This window comes from Hydra viridissima, unplaced genomic scaffold (assembly GCF_058129835.1).
Source record: "Hydra viridissima isolate aposymbiotic clone 2 unplaced genomic scaffold, HvirCarnegie_v1 scaffold_18, whole genome shotgun sequence".
Taxonomy (NCBI): Eukaryota; Metazoa; Cnidaria; class Hydrozoa; order Anthoathecata; family Hydridae; genus Hydra; species Hydra viridissima.
In genome coordinates, this window is record NW_028324317.1 from 2,351,489 (window position 1) to 2,373,340 (window position 21,852).

A 21,852-nucleotide genomic window follows, 5' to 3' on the forward strand; every position below is an offset into this window, starting at 1 on the left:
AGAATTGGCAATCCTTCTAGTCTATTATTTTGTCTCTACCTTCGAAGAGGTTTGTTATCTTGGCCAGCTCTACCCCGTAGGCTGTACAAGAATTGCTCAACCGCACCCTTATGGCGATATAAGAAGAGGCCCTTACTTTGCCCATCGCTGGCAACCTTTTTTTAACAGTAGCTATAAGAAACCTGTTTTGATAAGAGGCGTGTTGAGCTTTTTTCGGGGTCAGCTGGGGCGCTTTAGCAAAAAAGCAAAAAAAGCCCGTGCCTTTCATTATCTAAGGCACTCAAAGACTGCATAGATAATGAAAGGCACGGGCTTTTTTTGCTTTTTTTGCTTTTTCTCGTTGGTAAATTTCAGTATATTTTTGTTGGCCTCTGACATCACGGTCCTCTAGGGTTTTTCCACTATACCTAGACAATCTCCTCTGTGGGCTTCCAGCAGTTCCGTGTTCGGGAAGACATGCAAGCAGCGGCAGCAAAGGTGCTTCCGATGTTTATTTTTGCTTGTCTGACAGCAGATCATTGTCAGTTCCTTAATCCAGACATAGTGCGTTTTTTCTGGATTTGCGGAGCGCTTTGGGATATAGATAGGATTTTCCACTTCGGCTATGAGGATGAGCGAAACTTTCCGCCAATCCTCCTCAATCTCCTTTTCCAACACTTCACCAATGCGGGGAGCAATGCCATTCTGGAACGCGTGCGTATCAAACTCTAGCTAATGACCTGGTAAGATAATGGCCCTATAGGTCTTTTGTAGGTCAATACTCTTGTAAATGGTAAACACCGGCAGCTCTTCAGCTACCTCTCCTGCAGGCTCAAACCCAGAAAACTCCAAATATTCCATCAACTAATCCTAATCTTCATTGCTTATTGTCTGAGCCGCAGATTCTGGTCTTAGATCAGAGATTGACTTAGGATTAGTATGGTGGTAAAGCTGGCTCGAATATTGGTATTTGTAGAGGCTAGCTTTATCTTAGCTGGTATAAAGCCGGCCTTTTATATCAACTAAACGTTTTGAACATGGCCTACTATGTGAAAATAAGACAAGAAAAGTTCGTTCAAGTAAAACAAACAAAATACAGCTACAAAAATTGAAAAATTTTAAGGAAAGTTCTGTTAGAGCGAGTTAAAGAAAACTCGCTTCAAAGTTCATTGTCTTACAAAATTTTAAAAAATTAGTTTTTAAATATCACAAGAGACCACCCGCTCCGAAGTACAGTCTGCAGCAACTCAAACAAATGCCAGCTATGTCAAAACTGCGAAGGTGTTTGGCGAAGGAAGCAAATTTAATCGTGATTGATAAAGAAAAATACTTTACATTTTGAAATAATAACTGCCCCGTAACTTACTCATGCAACAACCAAAGGTCCTTTTATGGTTGGCGCTAGCCAGTTTAGCCTAACCTAGCCACATCCCATTATACAAAACAACAACAGATTGGATCGATGAGCACAATGCACCTTTTGTGCCGAACCATATGAATCCAATGGACTTTTAGTCGATTGTAGATGATATGGTTTATAAGCAAGGTTGTGTGTCAATGAATGAAAACGAGTTGGTGGACAGAATCAAAACACAATTAAGGTGGAAAACCCCTCAGAAATATGAAATTTTTGAAAAAAAAAAAAATTTTCTTGTTTTGAGCAAAATTTATCAGAGATTCACCATCTGAAAACCATTTTTGAAAATTCACTATAGATCTTCATTAAAATAGATTTAATTGAACCCCAGTATTTTAAGCTTCCCTAACAACCGCCATAACAACGGCACTATTTTTTGCCTTTACTAAAAAATAGTCCAAAATCCTATTTTTTTATATGAAAAATATATCTTATCAAGTATATTGTATTTTCCATTGTATAAAACAACTTGAGTATAAAAACAGTTACTGGAAAGGTCATAAATATATCATAAATCTTCTATAATGGCTAAGGCTTGCAGAGTTAAACAAGGAGCTAAAAATAATAAAAGGAAAAAAATATTTAATGTAAAAAAGAACTTAGTTATAAATAATGTTGATATGGATGTAAATATGGAATCGAATATTGTAGATATGAACACAAATGTTACTACAAGTGTTGAAGATGTAAATGTAAATATAGAGAAACCAGTTAATTTTAAATTTATTAATTCTGATGAAATATGTGCTTCTGCTAGAAAAATAAAAAAGATTTCGTCATCAAGACCAAAGTTATCAAGTAATATAATTACTGGACACCGTTTTATAGATTTAGAAATACTAAATTCTGTAGTTTCTACCCTTAGATGTCCAGAATGTATGTCATCTAAGTTGTTTCGCTCTGAAAATGAAAACAAGAGAAAAGGTCTAGCGTCTTGTCTTTATGTTAACTGCTGTGTATGTGGTTATTCAAGAGAATATTATACCTCAACATTGAATACGCAAAAAAGTTTTAATATTAATACCAGTGCTGTATATGCTATGAGATCATGTGGTCAAGGCTATTCTGGATTCTCAGGATTTGTCTCATTAATGGACATGCCTAAACCAATGACTGCTAATAATTATAATAAAATTGTTATAAAACTAACTAATGCAGTAAAATCTGTAGCTGAAGACACTATGATGGATGCGGCTCAAGAATTAAAAGACTTGAAAAGTAATCTTAATTTAAATTCTATTCCAGACCATGTGCCCAATTTTATTGATGTTGCACTTTAGATGCAGTTGCCCATTTTAACATTGGTAGACAAGCTAATATTTTAGTTTTAGAAAAAATGAATATCAGACCTTGAAAGTATTAAAAAGGATGCAGGAAAATTAATCAAAAGCGATTATACTTAGCCATATATAAAAACACAGAACTAGCAAAGAAACGCAGACAAGTAATTCGTGGAAAAAAGAAGAGTCGATATGACAAATCTCTTGAAAAAGAGCAAAACCCATATTAAACTGGTGCATTTTAAGATTTAACATTTTTTATTATATACAGATTTGCATATTTATTTATACTATTTTGAAATTTTTTGTTAGCATTTTTAAAAGCTGTTTTTTTTCAGATGAAAAGTTTTTAAGACGCCGGCCAGCATATCTAAATAACTAAAAGTGGTGTAAAGCTAAAATTTTAAGTATGAATTTGTTTTAATGTCTTCTGTGATTTAAACGTGACAGATTTTTTTAAAAATTGAATCCAGTCCCTAAATAGGTCAACAAAGTCATAAAATACGGTCAAATTTTTTACATGTACTTTGGTCCAATATATTAGCCTATTAAAAATTATTATGAAAAATCTGCTTCGTTCATATCACAGAACTACCTTGTCAGAACAAGTATGCAAAAAAGATTTTGTTAAAATTGTGTACATCTTTAGATACATTGGCCGGGGTCTTTCAATATTTTAGTGTTTTTGGCACCTGCTACAGCTACCATTTTACCCAAAAATTTTTTTTTGTCTTTTTCAGTTAATTTTGTTATTTACTTTATGTATTTGAAGTTAAATTTATAAAATATTGACATTTACTCAAAAAAAAGTTTTCAGGGGTTTTCCACCTTAAAAATGATCAATATGAAAGTAGCCCTCTGAGGTAGTCTTCTGAGGTAGTCTTCTGAGGTAGCCCTCCGAGGTAGCCCTCCGAGGTAGCCCTCCGAGGTAGCCCTCCGAGGTAGCCCTCCGAGGTAGCCCTCCGAGGTAGCCCTCCGAGGTAGCCCTCCGAGGTAGCCCTCCGAGGTAGCCCTCCGAGGTAGCCCTCCGAGGTAGCCCTCCGAGGTAGCCCTCCGAGGTAGCCCTCCGAGGTAGCCCTCCGAGGTAGCCCTCCGAGGTAGCCCTCCGAGGTAGCCCTCCGAGGTAGCCCTCCGAGGTAGCCCTCTGAGGTAGACCCAGCGGCTAGGGGCAGAAACCTTTGGCTTGGCGAACCTTCCACTCTATTCTTAGGTCAACGCACTAGGTCTCACAACCTCTAGCGCGACAGGGTATACGGGTGAGTTGACGGTGGCAAGGTTGAAGTAGCCTCTGCGACATTTTCCCTCAATAAACGGCATTTATGAAGCAACCACCATTAAACTTTGCTAGAGCGTTAAGCACGATGAACACGTTAATATCGACAGACGCAGCTCCAGGCGAAGTACGGGTTATATTTATGATTATACCGTTACTGCTGTTTCCTATTTTCAAGCCTGAGCCATGCAGGTGTTGATTGCTAGTGCTTTGGAAATCTATTGCGCGGAGCTGTCGTGTACCCACTTACCAATCATTAAAGGTTATGGTCAGGGTGGATAATTCATAACTAACCATGTTTGTCTCATGAGAAATGTTGTAATTAAAACCAGAAAGGCAGCAACATGTTTCTTCATACATCCTGTGGGGGGATATACCATTAGAGTATAACAAGTTGTTCCTCCCTTCTATTTTATATCGCTATTTCTATTTTCAGAGGATTGAGACTTGGTAGAGTTTTTTCTATCTGTCGCGCGAAGTTCACAGAGCTGCGACAGGCGATTACGACATATTTCAGACTGTCACATGCAAAATTAATATCAAATAGCTAGTTAGTGAACCAACTTGCTGGACTCTCCGGTGGCGTTGGATAATTTCATAAGCCAGAGTGAATCCCCCCTGAGAGCTAAAAACTGTTTCTGCTACAAATAAGGAGGAGACAGACTCGAACTCAAATACTATATTATTGAGACTGTAGTTCACAGCTGCTCCTGTGTCCGTTGAGATAGCAACCTGAGATCGATTTATAAACACGGTATCATACTCCAGGTGATCCCCAAAGTTTGAGAGGTGGAAAGGACCCCTACCTGTAACCATCTCAAAGTCTAGGGGAGAGCAATACTTCTAGGGTTTTTTACCACATGCATTAGCGGCGCCCAAATTTGGTCCTGTGGTGACAGCTGATGAAGATCCAGACTAAGTAGGGTTAGATTGCCTGGATCTGCTTGGTCATCGCATCCCTGCATCAAGCGATCTGGAGAGGTTCGTTAAGACGGAGAAAGAAATAGGTAGCACATACACCAGTAGTCCCCATAGGATTGGACACAGTTTATTTCACTCCCTGCATTCGGATATTCATTTTCTTTACTATAGCACGACCGAGATTGTTTACGAATCGAGCGTTAAGGTCTGTCCCCCTCGTAAAAGTAACATCATAGACCAAGCGTAAGGTACCAGGCACCAAAACTATATCCTTACTTAGGCTCGGGAATAGGATCAGCAAGGAATGGCCAGAAGGGTAAACTATCGAACTAACGGGCAAAGATGATGTGGTTTTCAAACTCTCACCTGAAAAAGCATGCCGCGTTAGTACGTCCCTCGTTGGGTCGAGCTGTGTACCATACATGCTGGGCAGAGAAGTCATCTTGGCTAATGGGATGTACAATATTTGGAGAATAACACGACTCTCAAATGAAGCTAGCTGTATTTCATTTAAGATTTCAAAATTTGAGAAGGGGAATACCTATTGATGTGGGTGAGGAAACCTCACTTATAACTGAAGAAACTGATTGGGCGGAACACGAGCTCGATGGATTAGTTCGTGAAACGGAGATTCACAAACTTGATGTTGAATTACCCTCTGTTCCTTCTGAACTTCCTCCTACAACCCTGGCCAGAGAAGATAGTGTAAGAATGGTAAGAAAAATGGTTCAATGATATTTGGGCACAATTACAAAAATATTTTGAGTGAGAAGAAAGGTTTTATACCTGTCGCTTATAAAAATACGAAGTTGGAAAGTTTAAGTTCTATTAGTGGCCTAGATAAATATCCAGATTTACCAAAAGGCATCTTAAACTCTCTGCAAGAAGGAGAGTGCGGATAGAATCTCAAACAGTCTTGAAAGAATTTAGCATCACTCAGAGATGATTAAAACTGATCACTCAGAGATGATTAAGACTGATTCCATAGATAAAATCTTAATTAAGCTGAAGAACAAAAGGCAGATTGTAGATAATAAGAATATTAAAAAAGATTTAGCTGAAAAAGAAATACAGAGAATTATGCGAAAAATACAGATTGTTGAGGAGTAGGATGTCGAAGAAATGTTCGGCGATATCAAGCAGGAAAGTAAGAATCTTGAAGAGTCCCAAAAAAATAAGCTGATGTAGAAGCTCGGACAAAGGATATTTAGGGAGGCTTGAAAAGTCAGTTCACACAGATACGCGACCTCATCCAAAGAATGTCAGAAGAAATAGGTAAGTCATTGACATTAAGTCAAAAAAAAAAAGAAGATATTTCAGGAGGCCCTGTGCTGACAGCTATCGCCACTTCGATGGGTTAGTTAGTTACTATTCTATGTAGAGTTCTACTAGCCGCTCCAGCAGTTAGACCATCTGAGACTTGTCCCAAGGCTCCAGGGCCTGAACCAAAAGAAAGAGGAGTCATGGACAGACTTAGAGACGCGTCCCGCTGGCTCGCGGGGAAGGCTGTCGACGCACTACCTAGCATCCTCGGCTTTATTATCACCTGGATCTTCCGAGTCTCAGCAAAAGTTGTGGGCTTCCTCACCGAGAATCTCTGGCTTGCTCTCGTGGCTGGCGCAGAACTTATGATCACAGCAGCAGATAAATATAACCGATGTCGTGTCAGATCAAGAGCAGTTAGAAAAAAGAAGGACTAGATAATTCTAGTTATGGAAGATACAGATTTTCCTGATTGGCTGGGACCCGTCAAAGTTTGTACCGATGGAAGGCTGTATAAGAACACCGGGACTGACATACAAGCAAACAGGAGTGATGGTACTTATATTGGTATGAAGTGCTACAATTATAGCCCTAAATTTAATGAAAAATTTGTCTACACCCCAGCGAGTCCCACGCCTAGCGTGATATCGGGAAAAGACAATGTGAAATTCACAAATGACAAACCCCTTGCTTTCTAAGGAAATTTCCCGTTCCCATATAACCATCGAAGACATAGAATCTCTACAAATCTACGTGAATCCTGGGTTCTCCTTCCACACAATATATAAGAACGAGCTATAGACCTATTATTTCCCCATTCCTTACCTTCCGGATAATTGGCGCGACAAACTGAACAATAAACTCTACCTTATCGTGATGAACTTCGCAATGTGAATGGCTACAGCAGGGTGTGGGGCATCGATGGCTATGCTCTACTGCAGCAATAATTTCTTGAGGGCACTATACAGGTTTTACTTGTAGTACCCCATCAGGAGGATCCTCTGGCAATTGGGTGTTCTCCTACCTAAATCCAAATATTTGGATCCCTGGAATTCCCATGCTGATATCGGGAGTCTAAGCAAAATCGGAAAAGAATTTGGCATTCCCTTGGGGGGGGGGGGGGGAGAAAAACAATCATGGTTGAGTTCAATTGGGAAAGAACTAGTCCTCCCGTAGGGTTAGGACTACAATCATGGTCTTGGCAATCCGACGAGCGCAGACTTGTGCATAATCGGAGAGCTGGTGAGTATTTCGCCATAATATGGCTGCTGGCCAAATCCCAGTTTAACCATATTGTTAATCCCTCTTTTTTTCTTTTTTTTTTTTCTTTGTTTTTGCTGTTTACTCCTTTTTTTAAAAATATGCTGTGTTTCTTTAACAATGGCCGCCGAATATCTCAACGGTAAGCAAATATTAAAAAAAAAAAAAAAAAAAAAGTCAGTTGAATAAAGCTAATTAGCTCTAAATTTCTAAAAAAATTTTCCTTTTTTTTGCCATACAAAAAAATTCATCGTCATACGTTTTAGCACTTCTTTTCAAATTTTCTTTCTAAATCTTTTTTGTTGAAAAACTTGTCAATGACTAATTTAAAGTATTTGAGGGTTTGTCGCATTTTTTGTAGATTTTATATAATGACGAGTTGTAGAACAATGTGCACATAGAAAGTACTACACATTGTACTCAATACTCTTCATTATCTAAAATCAAGTGAAGAAAATATTTGTTATAATCGAAGATAATTGCTTGTTGAGGAAAAAAGAAAGGGTGCACCTATTAAAAAAAGTTTGCACGAAAATCGAGCGAGATGAAAAAAAAAACTAAAATAATTTAAAAAAAAAAAAAAAAATTTTAAAAGACAAAATAATTTGAAACATTTAAACATATAGCAAATAATTTGAAACACAAATAAAATTTGACATACAAATAAAAGGTTACGAAAGTCTTAAAAAAAGTGTATCTTAAGTTGCCGTCAAACTTCTTCGTGGCTTTCACTTTAAAAGCATAATTTTTAAATATGCAGTAGCCAAATATTAGTAACCATTATCATGGGTTTCCAAACTAGTTGCTATGGAAAGTTTAATGCGCTTTTATTTATTTTCAAAATATCTTGTGTTTACATCTTACTTATTACAAATGTTCATGAACTGTTTGCAAAACTGTGTGCAAAACTATGGATTTCTATATTCTTTTTTTTTTTTTGGCTTTTTCTAGTATTTTAACTCGCAAAAATATATTGCTGTATTATCTCATTTTTAAGAAGCTGAAATATTTTTGTTGCTTTTATGAATTTCTTCACTTACCTTAAAATAATTCCCTAAACCAATGAGGGTTTTTCTTATAACTATCCCCTTTCTAAAGAAACAGTTCATAGTTTAAGTTTGTTTCATGGCTAGTATTTTATTTAATGGTGATTTAATGCTGTTTTATTATGAAAACAAAGATGCTGAAGATAGTCTTTGTGATACTCATGCATACGCTAAAAGCTTCAAATGATTAATTTGTTCGTGTTTGACAAAACTCTTTTGATTGTATTGGGTATCCTAATGGCTAATAATGGCTTTATTTGTTAGTTTGGTTCTTTTTGTGATTTTTTCATTTTCATGTGGATCTTATATGTTAGAAATTTTGTATTTCATTATGATTCGTTTTCTTAGTGAGCTTTGAATTTTTAAATTCTTCATGAATAGTGTCCACGTGCGAGCAAATCAATAATATACTTTAAATCCAATCGACCAATTGAATCAAATTTGAAATTGGAACTTAATTGTTTTGGTTTCTTTTTGTTTTTCGCTCTTATTAAAAACGAAAGTCACAAAAAACATAAACGTTATCGATTTTGTATATTCTTCTAGCTTTGCAACCGTAAGAGCTCAGTCTTTGTTACAAATTTCACGCAATCTTTTTTTGTTGATTTTTTGAAGATAGTTTTTAAATTCCAGCCGTTTTAGTTGAAAAACAAAAGTTAGCCTAATTTAAGAGTTGTTCTCTTTTCTTTTTTGGCAAGTATTAATGGCAAGTTGAGTTATTTAGGTGTCACACCCTGTATATACAAGGAAAATCTTTTTAATGTTCTTTAAAGTCAAGGAATAGAGGCTTTTACAATGTTAACTGCGTTTTATATTGGTTATTTTTCAGTGATTTGTGTATTCATTATAATAATTGCACTCTATAAAAAATCTTTCTCAACTTTCATTTTTCACTATATAAAATGACTTTTTCTACTTTCATTTTAACTTGTGTATTTGATTTACTCCTAGTTATACTTGAAGTTGTGTAATTATGTTATATAGTTATATAATTGCATATATTTATTTTAGCGATTTACTTTGTAGTTTTGTGTTTCTAATATTTGTAGGTGTGTATCTCATAAGCTGTGTCCTGTAAATTTTTTTTATTAGGCATATCTAACTAAAAAGTAATTTTTTTCAGATGAAGACTAAACTAAAATTAGTGAGAAAAAATTCTTTAGATGTTTAAAATGCAGTCAACAGTGTTCTGAAAGGTACGTCCATTCGAGAAGCATCTAACAAATATTGTTTATCAAAATTTACTGTAGGAAGAGCTTTAAAAATGTTAAAATGTCAAAAGCTGTCAGAAAACTTTAAAAACATTAACAATAGCGAAAAAAGAAATATATTTTTTGCTTCTGACGTAATTGATATTGCATTATATTTTAGTATTTCTTCAAATATGTACTGTGGTCTAACTGAAGTACAAACTAGGCAACAAGCTTACAAATATGGCGTTTAATTAATCAAAAAATGTTCTTGAATTATGACACCTAAATAGAAGGGCAAGAAAGCAATTATAGACAGGTTTTTAAAACGGCTTTCAGAATTATCACAAAGAAAACCAGAAAAAGCTAGCATTGCTTGTGCTACTGCCTTTAAAAAGTATACAGTTTCAAAGTAAAGTATAAGCTTATATCTGAATGAATTTTTAATGCAGATGAGAAAGGATTAAAAACAGTTACAGACCCTCCGAAGAATGTCTTAGCATTTGGAAAAAAACAAGTTTGTCAAGCTGTTCCAGCTGAAAGAGGATCATTGGTGACAATGAGAGCTTTTGTAAAAGCAGTAAACAATGCAATTCCACCTGTATTTAAACTCCCAAGAAAAATCAATTAGGATTTCCTGATAAATGGAGCACCAAACAGGCAGATTAAGTTTGTATACCAAAAGTGGTTGGAAGGTGAAAACTTTATAGTTGCAATAAAGCACTTTGTTTCTCATAATAAACCATCTTTAGATAATCCTATGCTCTTGTCAATGGTCATTCATGAAAGCCATATTTTTTTCTAAACAAATAGATACGCAAAAAAAATCCTTGATTTTATTATCATTTACGTCACACTACCGTCATAGATTGCAGCTTATAGATGTTTTAGTGTTTGGGCCATTTAAATTTTATTTTAGGCTGGTTCAAAATGAATAGTTGGCTTCTTACCGAAGGAGAATTATTATAATATAATTTATCTCAGCTAGCATGCGCAGCATATTGTTTATTATTTACCATAAAAGATGTTTGCAGTTAGTGTAAAAAAGTTTGAGATTTATCCACTTAACTGAGAATTATTTGGGAAAGTGATTTCTCATCTAATGTAAGTTAGAGACCTCTACCAAATAATAAATCTGCAATTCAACAACCAGATAGCAATCAATAACTATAAGAAAAAACACAGCAAATTGATTCCTTAGAAGCCTCGTTTAAATTTTTTAGTCCAGAAACTAAATCCTACCACAAAGCACTTCTGAGAAAATATTGTATGAGAGGAAGAGAGTTGGGTTAAAGCTCCATATTAACAAATACTCTAGAAAAGACAGCAACACTCCAGTAAAAGACAGAATATTGATGAAAATTAGCTTGGTAAGTGATTACTAACACTATAATAGTATCCATCCTCAATATCGTCAAATGAAAGTATCATATCACAATCACAGTTACAAGGTATTTTTTACAGGTCAGCAGGGAGATTCTCTAGCCTCTTGCTTTTACCCCCATGGGTAACGGGAATCATATACACTTTTTTATTCTGCACTACTTTATCAAAATAAAAATCACTAAACATTATATTCCAAAATGAGAATGTTCTACGTTTATTGAAATTTGATAACAGAGTTTTTGCCTATCTTATTTTCTTATCTGTTTCTATATATCAGACTTGAGGAATATGCTTTTAAAAAGTATTTCAAATTCAATGCAAATGCTTTGCTAAAAAGTTACATTAAATACTTACAAAATACATTTTTCAAAATATATTTTAAATACAAGTACAAATTTTTTTGAAATGTATTTCAAAGTACTTTCAAAATACTTTTTCTCAAACAGTGATTTATGTCCTTTAATGTTTTTACCCTGCTATGAAAAAAAAATTATTAATTCAGTATACCATATGTACAGTACGATATAAGTACTGCTGGCTTTCAACAAAGATAACTTTTAAAATATTTTGTCTGTCAGACAACCTCACGGGCCTTGCAGGATATTTTGAATGCTCAAAATACAAATACTTCTCGAAAAATGTATTTCAAGTAAGTTTTGATGAACTAGCCAAAAGATTAGGCGCATTGGATATTTCAAAAACAGGTGAAGCTGACTTAACAAATCCTATTATATTAAAAAGTTATTGTATCGAGTTATTGTTTTTAAAAGTTATAGTGTTAAAAAATAGTTACTGGCCGAAACAGAGGAGATCTTCCAACATTATACCATTGTTTAAGAAATGGTAAGAAATGGTAAGAAATACATTTTTGAAAAGGGTTTATTTATTTTTCTGATTACTGTCTTTAGTGGGTTGTATTTTATCTTGTGGTTAACCTAAATTTTAAAGTTGCTAATAAGAGTTCATCATGTCCTACAAGCTAACTTTCCTGTAGCGCATTTAAATTAGCGTTGAGCAGTAAGTGTATGTAGTTCTTAATTAAGTTGCATACATTGTGTCCTTCCCTTTCCTAAATTATTTTTAGAAAGGAGCAATCTGATCAAAAAGTATGTTTTAGATGAAAACAAACTTTCCCTCTCATATGACGGGGGAGGGAGAGTCAAGATATTTTGAGTAGACTTAAAGAAGCGCTTTTATTATTTCTTTTTCCTAACATTTAAGTAAAATATACTAGTGATATGGTCAAGGGAAAGGGGGACACTTGACGAGAGAGTGAAGTATATGTTAAGGGGAGGACAGGAGGAAAGGCCTAGGGAGTCATTCTAGAGCCAGTAAGTCTAAGGTAAGAATAAACTTTAATGTATGGGAAGTAGGTGATGATATTTTATATTAATTGGTCAGAATGTATCTCTCCATTTTGTGCTAAAGAGATATCAATTTTTTCTGATAGTTTTTACTTTTTGGTACTTTTATTTTGGCTTCAAACTACAATTTAATCTTTAAACAAATACCTGCCTACTCTTCCCACATATTTTTACACTACGATTACGTAATAAATTTGCAGAGTATTGATAGAAGCAAAAAATGAAAGTACTACTGATGCAAGCAGGAAAAAGGACGAGGAGAACTTTTCTTTTAATTTCTATACGGAGAGTAAAACATTTTATAGGAGGCTTTTGAAATAGAAGCAAATCGTGGTGCAAGGGCATAAACAAATTAAACAAGTGATACTAACGTGGATTACCCAGTAACGCAACTCTAGCTTCTGATTAATCTCTATCGAATGAGTCAGTTTATGTCGGTTTATGCTGCGCTAGTAACATTTTAATTATCAATATTGGCAAGACCTTCTCTAACTGACAATTAGTTTCAAATGTACGTGACATTTCATAATGTGTTGACATCTAAACGCATTAAACTTTGGTGATACTAACATAACGCGTGTAATCTTTGATTAATGAACGCCTTTCATCAACACAACTTTACAAGCTATTACGAGTATAGAATTCAATCGAGCACCAAGCTATCAATATATAAAATTACACGTAAGTGTTTTTTAAAAATGAAAATACGGAAAGCTACCCAACCAACTACAAAATTTTCACATAAGAAACAAAATTCATTAATTTTTTCAAATGCATAAAAAGAGATGGTATAACACGAAAAAAAATCAATGTTTCAAAACTGAATTTGAAAAAAAAAAAGCTTCAACGCATCAATAAGTTAAAACTAAAATTGAAAAGCGCATGGAGTTGGGTTTTTTTCTTCGAGAAAGTTATATAACAAAAAAAAATTATAAGTATGGGACGAAACTAAATCTCGCGACTCTTGTCTTATATTTATTTAATTGTGATATTATTTTAGCATATTTAATCAAAATTACATCTAAAAAAATTTTTACGAGAAGAATCTCTGAAATATAGAAATAAGTATTTAGCTTCAGTTATTTATAATTCTTCATTTTTTAATTTCACGAATATTTTACCACAATTAACAACATTTCTTGAGAAAAATATATCTTGATAAAAAAAATTAATTATTTGAATAAATTTAAAGTATTTACATGTGCGAAGCAATTTTGGAATTTTTTTCTCCGGTTTTTTGAATGAGCTACTAGGTGGCTTTAAAATGAATTTGTTACGTTTAAAAAAAAAGGAACTGCTCTTTTTTTATACTAGAAAAATTAAGCAAAACAGTTTTTGTTTATATTATTCTACTTTATTTATTAAATAAAAAACAACTGTTTAAGTGATTGTCACTTAAATCAAACTAGTATTTTTTTTTTATTTTTTCATATTTTCATTTTCTTCCGTTAAATATTTTTACTTCTTCTTTTTTATTCTTTTCGTGTTATATATTAAGAACAGGTTGCAGTTAATCCAGACCAAGGGGATAAATGTTAACTCCTATGGTTTGAGACTAAGCAGCGCAATTATTTGTTTATGTTCTATTGATACCATTGTAGTTACATTCGACTAGTCTATTTTCTTATTACAGACAGATGCGTTAAAAGTATTACAACCCTCTTCGGCCTACAATATACTACGGGCGGGTAGGAAACGTTAATTAACTGAAATTGGCGACTGTTTGGATTTTGAACCAACTTATACCGCATTTTGCTCTCTAATTTACTCATTACAATTATAACTAGATTGGGTGACTTTATGTAACCATTGAACTGGGAAGTATATAAGACTCGTGAATTGCGCAGGCATATGGAGAAGCGAGAACAAATAGGTATGTATGTTGGAGAAAGTGTAAAAAAAAATGGTATGAAGAAAACTAAAAAATCCAACCAAAGCATTTATACATACTTGGAATTGGCATACTCGACCGTCATCTTATTAAGGCAAAAGTGTCATTTATTTGTTTTTTGTAAGATTTTCTTTAATATTTTATCATTTTAAAACAACATCGCTTTATCATTTTATTATTTCAAAGCCGTCAAACCAGTCTTATATAAGGGCACCAACTCAGGTTGATCAATCTTTCATCTGGTATAATTTTAAACTTAACAGAGAATTTTTTAATGTTTTTGTCATTAAGGTTTTTTCTAATTTGATGTTTTGATGGCTACAGATGGAGCTTGTCGATTTATCATGTTCAAAAAAGCCGAAGTTTGCCTACATGGTGATTATTAGTGATCAGTATGCGCCAGATAAAAGAATTGTAATTGATACAGGCACATTAAATTCAGATCTACCCTTTCCAAATCACTCTCTTGCATAAAACTCAATTGAGCGAGCACAACTCTAATTTTCTTGAATATCGAATAAAATATTTATTGATTTTTATCAAATAAACTTTCAAGTGTTTTAATCAAATGTCAGCTATAGGAACTTCTTTAGTTGATTTTATGATTTAATGGAATATTTAAGAAAAGTTTACTTTCCTTGTAAAGAGTGCAAAATACATTCATATTTAGTCTAAAGCCAAACATCAAACAACAGAAATTATACTTAATGGCCACAGGAAACATAAGTTATAGGTGTATAACTGAATAATATTACTAAGTTTACAAAATTCTTGTAACTATGTTTCCAAAGTTTAATAATAAAAAATTTAAACTTTACAATTGCATCCAGGCAACTATGACCATTCAAAATCCTAATGAGCAAATAAAATCTGTACCTGAATATAACAGAAATCAGTGTTGATTTTTGTATTTGCACGACGTCGAATGCAGAATCATATTTATAGTTCTTTTCATAACTTTAAGGTTCTGTTTAATATACAAGACAGAAACAGTTTTTGCAATAACATTTCACATGTTTTACTCAAAAAAGAGTATTTAAAAACAAAAAAAGCCTCTAGTTACGAATTAACCAAATTTTAAGCCGCCGAGTTAAAACGTAAAAGCTTGGAGCTCTGCGAAACATTTTTAGTACTTCAACCATGAATAATATTGTTAAGAAAAAATGCCTATATTAAACATATTTTTAGGATATTTTTCTTTTATTTTTAACTCTGAATTATTGAACTAAGTATTTGCAGTTTCTACCAATGGACGAAAAAGGGAGGGGGGGGGGGGGGAGCTTAGGGGTTTTAAGTTTGTTTGCAAGTGATGAGAAAATTGTTGAATCGCTAAAACACCCTGTTACAAGTTATTAAAAAAAAAGTTACGCAGAATTCAGACTAAAATCATGATATCTTTAATGACTATCAAACACCGTATATCTTATTTAAAATGTAAAAATGATTTAGCAGAGAGTTAAAACGCAAAAAAAAAATAACCACCTTAAGTATTATTTATCTTTACAAATAATTTAAGTGAAATAACCGAAATTGTCAGTATTAATTTTCACATTTGATAAAAAATTCATTTGTAATCATGGCCAAATGAAGTTTATCAACTGCTTTCTTGTATGAAGTACCAGTAAGTTATTAAACCTTTTTTGAAGATAGGTTTTAAATCGTTTCAAAACTAAAAACATACAGAGCTTGAGAAAGACCTTTTTCTTTTCAAAGCGGAAAAAGACCTTTCTTTAAGAGCATTTGCAACTGGCATGGAAAGAATTTGCTTTGCATTCTTTACAACTTCGGTAAGCAAAGCTCTATTGCAATGATCCAAGAACTTGAGATGAGATCTTGGATGAACTTTTTGTTGTCGAACCAAGTGAGGTTTTCATGTTTGAGAGAAGGACAATTTATGCTTTAGCTAAAATTGGTTAACGTCTTTTTTATAAAAACAGCAAAAAATTGTTGGGGACTTTTCCTAGATTTCCCTTTTTATAGACCTGAGAAAGTTCTTTCTGAAGGTCGACATAAATCTCATAATCAGGTTGCTCAAATCTTTTTTTCTTAAAGCTGATTATAAGATCAAAAGCTTTAAAACTCAAGTCGAGTTCATTCGGTGAATCATGGAAGCAATATTATGTGGCTTTTTTCGTAAATAATCTGGAAATTTTTCTTTTTCTCGTGAATTTAAGGTCAGCTACACCAAGCTGGGTTTTTTATTTTAAGGAGCGGGCTGTTGGGTACAACGAACTTTCTTAAAGGTATAAGTCTTTCATTTCCATTATAACTAAATTTTTTAAGCTTTTCTGGGATTATTTTGAATACGAGTAAATAGACCGATAAAGACGTGTAATCCTCATTGAAAATGTTGCATTCTGACCAAAAGAAAAAAAACTTTTTGTTTTTCTACCTGTCTATTCTATAATATAAATCAAGAGATTTTTTTGTGCAGTAAAATTAAAATAGTAGGCGTTACAATTGGGCTAAAATGCAAATAACAACACGGTTGCTAAGGCCGTTGCTAGAGATTGGAAAATTCTTTCGCGGCGTAGAAAAATAAAATGGGTACTTACTATTGATTGATAAAAGAAAAAGTTGCAAGTACTTGTAATCTAGAGAGGTTCAAAATTTTTTCAAAATAAGACATCGAAGTTATCATTTTTTTTACTATTTGTTAATAGTGTAGTACCACCATAAAATGCACTCTAAAAATACTACTTTTGTATTTTGAATACGAAAAATCACCAACTCAATGAAAAATTATCACAGCATAGAAATCGTCCAGAAGGCAGTCAAATGTAAAGAAACGTTTTCAGACAATCGGGAACGGAATTAATATTTCGTTAACAGCTTCGACTTCGTTTATAGTTGTGTAAAATCTTTAATGAAATTATTATGATTTTGGAAAGATTTATACAGAAAACATTTATCAACTTTTACACCACTACTGAAAAGAAAAGCAAATAAAAACAACCAAGAGATAAATGCGATACCAGTAAGAGATAAATAAATCAAGAGATAAATGCGATACCAGTAAGAGATAAATAAATCAAGAGATAAATGCGATACCAGTAAGAGATAAATAAATCAAGAGATAAATGCGATACCAGTAAGAGATAAATAAATCAAGAGATAAATGCGATACCAGTAAGAGATAAATAAATCAAGAGATAAATATCAGTAAACATTATTGCTGATTTCGAACATTTATTCTAAGTTTTTTAAACGGAATTTGTGTAGAAATTCTATATGAAACAACGCCCTCTGAGTTTTATTATTTGTCAGATTTTTCATTGTAAATATTTTCAACTTTGAAGAAACTAGATTTTTATGAAATTATTATAACATGTTAAAACATTTTTTTAGATTGAAACTGAGATATCAGAGATTTGATATTCGCCTTTGACTTTGAAATTAATCAAAACTCTATTTAAAAAGACCGACTTTCATCGAATGTTATCAATGAAGTTCTTCAAAGTTTTTTGCAAAAATATTTTTAACAAATTAAAAATGGTTTAATTTACACAATCCAAGATAGGAATTGTAATGTGTGGTTCGTTCGATGCGCACAGAAAGTATAGATAAAAAGATAGAAAAACTAACTTTCTATATGATAGGCATGTTGAAATTGCCTTCCGCATATTTTTAACATTAATGGTTACTAACTGTTCAACTGAACGTTCTTTTTCTCAGTTGAAACGTACAAAAAACCCAAATAGATCAAGAATGAAACAAGAAAGGCTCAAATGTTAAATGGAACTCAAAAATAAAAATTTTCTTGAGAGGTTAACTTAAAGAACAAAAAGAATGTTTTAAATGTTTATTTTTTAATATATGAACAACTTTGGTTAATTTAAAGATCGTTAGAGTGTATAATTGATAATAGAACTTTTTAAAACTTAATTGATAAAAATTTTAAAAGATATTCTCGGCAAGAAAGTAAGAATCAGACTAAAGCATATTGGCGAGATAGTAGTTAAATGTTGTCGAATTCTCATAACGTACTTTATTATAAAAAATAAAAGCAGTTTGTTAATAGTTTTCAAATACAACATCTGGACAACTTTTCGTTACTAAAGATGGAAACAAAAAAAAACACGTAAAGCATACCTTTAGCACTAGTGATCGACCGGAACTGGAATTTGCGCAGAACCGGAACAGAGCCGAAAAAATTTTTTTTATTATTATTAACCGGAACCGGATCCAAAAATAAATTCAAACCAGAACAGGAACCGAAACAGGAACGAAATTCAATAATTTTTCTCTTTAAAGTTAGCTCAAAAATAAACAAAACATCAAATAAGAAAAATAATTAAAAACGAAATCCAACAACTGGAAGATTTTCTCGACAAAAAAGAAGTTTTTCCAAATTTTCTCAAAGGAGTCTTATTTTGTTTGAGAGAATCTCCAGCTGTAGAATACAGTCTTTCAACATCCGTTGATGTTGGAGGTGGTTTTTGGTAATTTTTTGCCGCCTTAGTCAATGCTAACTTGATTCTAGTATTTACATTTTTTTCATAATTTTTCCAAAACCCAAGATTGATTGACAATACAAAAATTATTTATCTTTTCATTCATTTTGAAAGATGAATGTGCATTTGCCCTGTTTGAGATAAAGTTTTGCATGATAATTTTTGACAATGTGCGAAAAAGATGGGTTTTTTCATTGTCTCCTGATAGAATTTAAGTTGCAGGAGCCAACTCATCTTCAACAGTTTCAAAATTGTCTATTTGGGTCATAACAATGTTAAGAAAAACAATTACCATAAAATACATTACAAGGTGTGAATATTTATTTAAAATTAACTTAAACAAGAAAGTTAATTTGTTTTCAACAAAACCATATCTTGTTTAAATTAATTCTCAAGCTTAACATCTAGTTAAAAAAATGAATTTCTGCTGATCACTATTTAGCACGTTAAGTTTAAAAATTGCTTTAATTCTTATTTTAATTAGCATCCGCAAGGCAGACTGAAACCCACGATTAAAAAAAAACTCCTAATAAACCGGGAAGAGAAAAGGAATATTTCGAGACCTGCGGGAGGAATTTTAGTTAAGTAACAGAAAATTCTCTTTCATTAGCTATAAAATTTACTTGAACGTATTTTTGTTGAAAAAAATCAAATTTCTTTAAAAACTTTATAAGTTCAAGTTAAAACGAAACGTTCGCAAAGTTAAACCAGCACTTCTAAGAAAGCACTTGTTCCCCGTTATTCGAACTAAAATTTCTTAAATATCGGTACGTTAATCTAGTTAATGCGTTAATTGCCCGAAGGTTTTGTAAGTTATAATTATGATGTATACTCGGTTTGGCACTGGTGTTACTCTTTTTGCTACTCAAAATCAAATTACTCTCATTGTTTCCTTTTTCATTATTCTTTAAATAAATCGCTAAACTCATTTTTGCAATTAACATACTGTTAATACCACGAACAAATTAAAAACCCGCTGAAAAAATAGTTATTTGCAAAATAAGAATAAATCAAAAAATAGCAATGCGCATTGAGGTCTTCTTTAAAATTAGATATTAATGTGACACAGCCATATAGAGTATAGGCGTCTCAATTTCGTTTTTAAAACGCATTTGAATAAGAAGTTTTTTGCGGAGACCAAATTCAGAATTTTTTAAGACGTCTAAAATGCACTTGTGCCGGTGTCACGAAATAAATATTCCCCATTATAAAACATCCCCCCGGCCGTAATATACTTTCCGGGGGTAAATTTATTTCGAAATAATATTTCCCCTCTTGTATAATTTTTTCCTCCATCTGCGAAATAAAATTTCCTCCGTGACATTTGTTCCCCCTAAATATTTACTTAAATATACAAATTGATATGATTGCAGAATAAAATGGTAAAGAATGATCTAATTAAATACCAAATCTGAATAAATATCTCTTTAAATGCTAAATTAACCTACATAAAAAACAAAGTTTCAATTGAATCAAACGCATCAATAAAAAAAAAAAAAATGATCGTCAGATAAAATTAAACTCGGTTTCTTTAAACAAATTGATAACAATAACTAAAATTATTATTCATTATTAACAAAATAACTTCGTGCAATTTTAGAACGTTTTTAAATGTTTTAAAAAGCAAAGGCTCGTTAGTTTTCGATTTTTTTTGAACTATTTATGAGCTAGTTATTCAAATCTGTATGAGTATTTTGTTATGCTTAGTAAAAAAAACTTCAGACATACGCGAATTTGTCGGATCCTAAACCTGCCCTGAATGTCAACGTGCGAATCCTAACAACAAACCATCACCTGCGACGCTCCATCCAATCCCAGTTCATGACATTTTTCACCGTTGGAGAATAGATCTAATTGGTCCGTTGAAAGAAACTAAGAACGGAAAGAAGTATATTGTTGTAGAAACAGTATACCTGATTCTATTCATCGTTTCATTCTTCGTCGGGTATTCAGATTTGGGGCTTGCCACATTATACTTCACGACCAAGGACGCGAGTTTTGTAACAAGCTCGTGGAAGATCTTTTATTCAAATTAGACATAGAATCCGCAAAAACGTCAGCATATCATCTCCAGACTAATGGACTGATAGAAAGGTGATAAATGGTTATACTCTTTTTTTATTTTTGTATAGTTTTTATAATAACTTTTAAATTTGTTTTTTGTATGACAAAAGGGCATTATTTAATAGTTTTAAATACAGCAGTTACTAACTATAACTTTTTATTTATTTTGCACAATAGGTTCAACCTAACATAGATTACAGTTATATAATGAAGCTTCTTAACAACGAAGCAAACATCTGGGATGAACTTCTGGACTTTGCATATTGAATAAATAAACAAGTTGCTACAAAACACTCTCCCTTTGAGATTATGTATGGAGTTAAAGCTCAGGTTCCAATCGATTTGGAAAACCGGACAAAAGAGATTTTTCTGAGGGATACCAAATTGACGAAGCCAAACAAGAATTACGAATGGCTGAGCTCCCTGAAGAAATTGGCGCGAAAAGAAACGCAGCTAGTAAGAACATCACAATGGCACAAAATATGCAGAAGAAACGCTACGATATTCAACATTTAGCTCAATCATTTGCAGTTAGCAACAAAGTTTTGAAATGCAATAGACGCAAGGACACACAAATGGGCAATAAGTTAGCTCAAAGATTCCACGGCCCGTACACAATGATAGATCTTTTAAACAAAGGAGTTTATCGGTTGCAAGATAAAAAAAGAATATTGAAACAAGTTAACGCTATCAACCTAAAAAGATGGAATGAACCACAGGAGTACGCCATGTCAATTAAACCTGCAACCTCCGGTCAGAATATTGATGAAGTTATAGCATTGAAAAATTCAGTCGAAAAAATCGATTATCAAAAAAACGTTTTAAAATCAGAACTCTGGATTTCAAAGTACAATCTAACAATTGGAGATAAACAGATCCTGACTTCAGACAAATGGTTGAACGACAAAATTATTGATGCGATCAACAAAATGGTTTCAACAAATCTTGTTAACAAAAGCAATTAACCAACTCTTCTAGTTCATACACGATCTGAGTTCGAAGCAGTATATAGCTTAAGAAACTCATAAGTTAAGAATTAATAAATGTTCAGTTTTATCCCTACA

At 32.9% G+C, this 21,852-nt stretch overlaps 1 protein-coding gene and 1 pseudogene across 1 annotated transcript; both read left to right on the forward strand.

Annotated features, from left to right (window-relative positions):
• Positions 1-1,920: 1,920 nt before the first annotated feature.
• On the forward strand, positions 1,921-2,676 carry LOC149876827 (uncharacterized). Its single transcript, XM_090074931.1, has one exon. It carries the CDS (start codon positions 1,921-1,923, stop codon positions 2,674-2,676), a length of 756 nt encoding a protein of 251 aa, XP_089931057.1.
• Positions 2,677-6,129: 3,453 nt separating this feature from the next.
• On the forward strand, positions 6,130-21,816 carry LOC149876828 (uncharacterized; annotated as a pseudogene).
• The last annotated feature ends 36 nt before the right edge of the window (positions 21,817-21,852 follow it).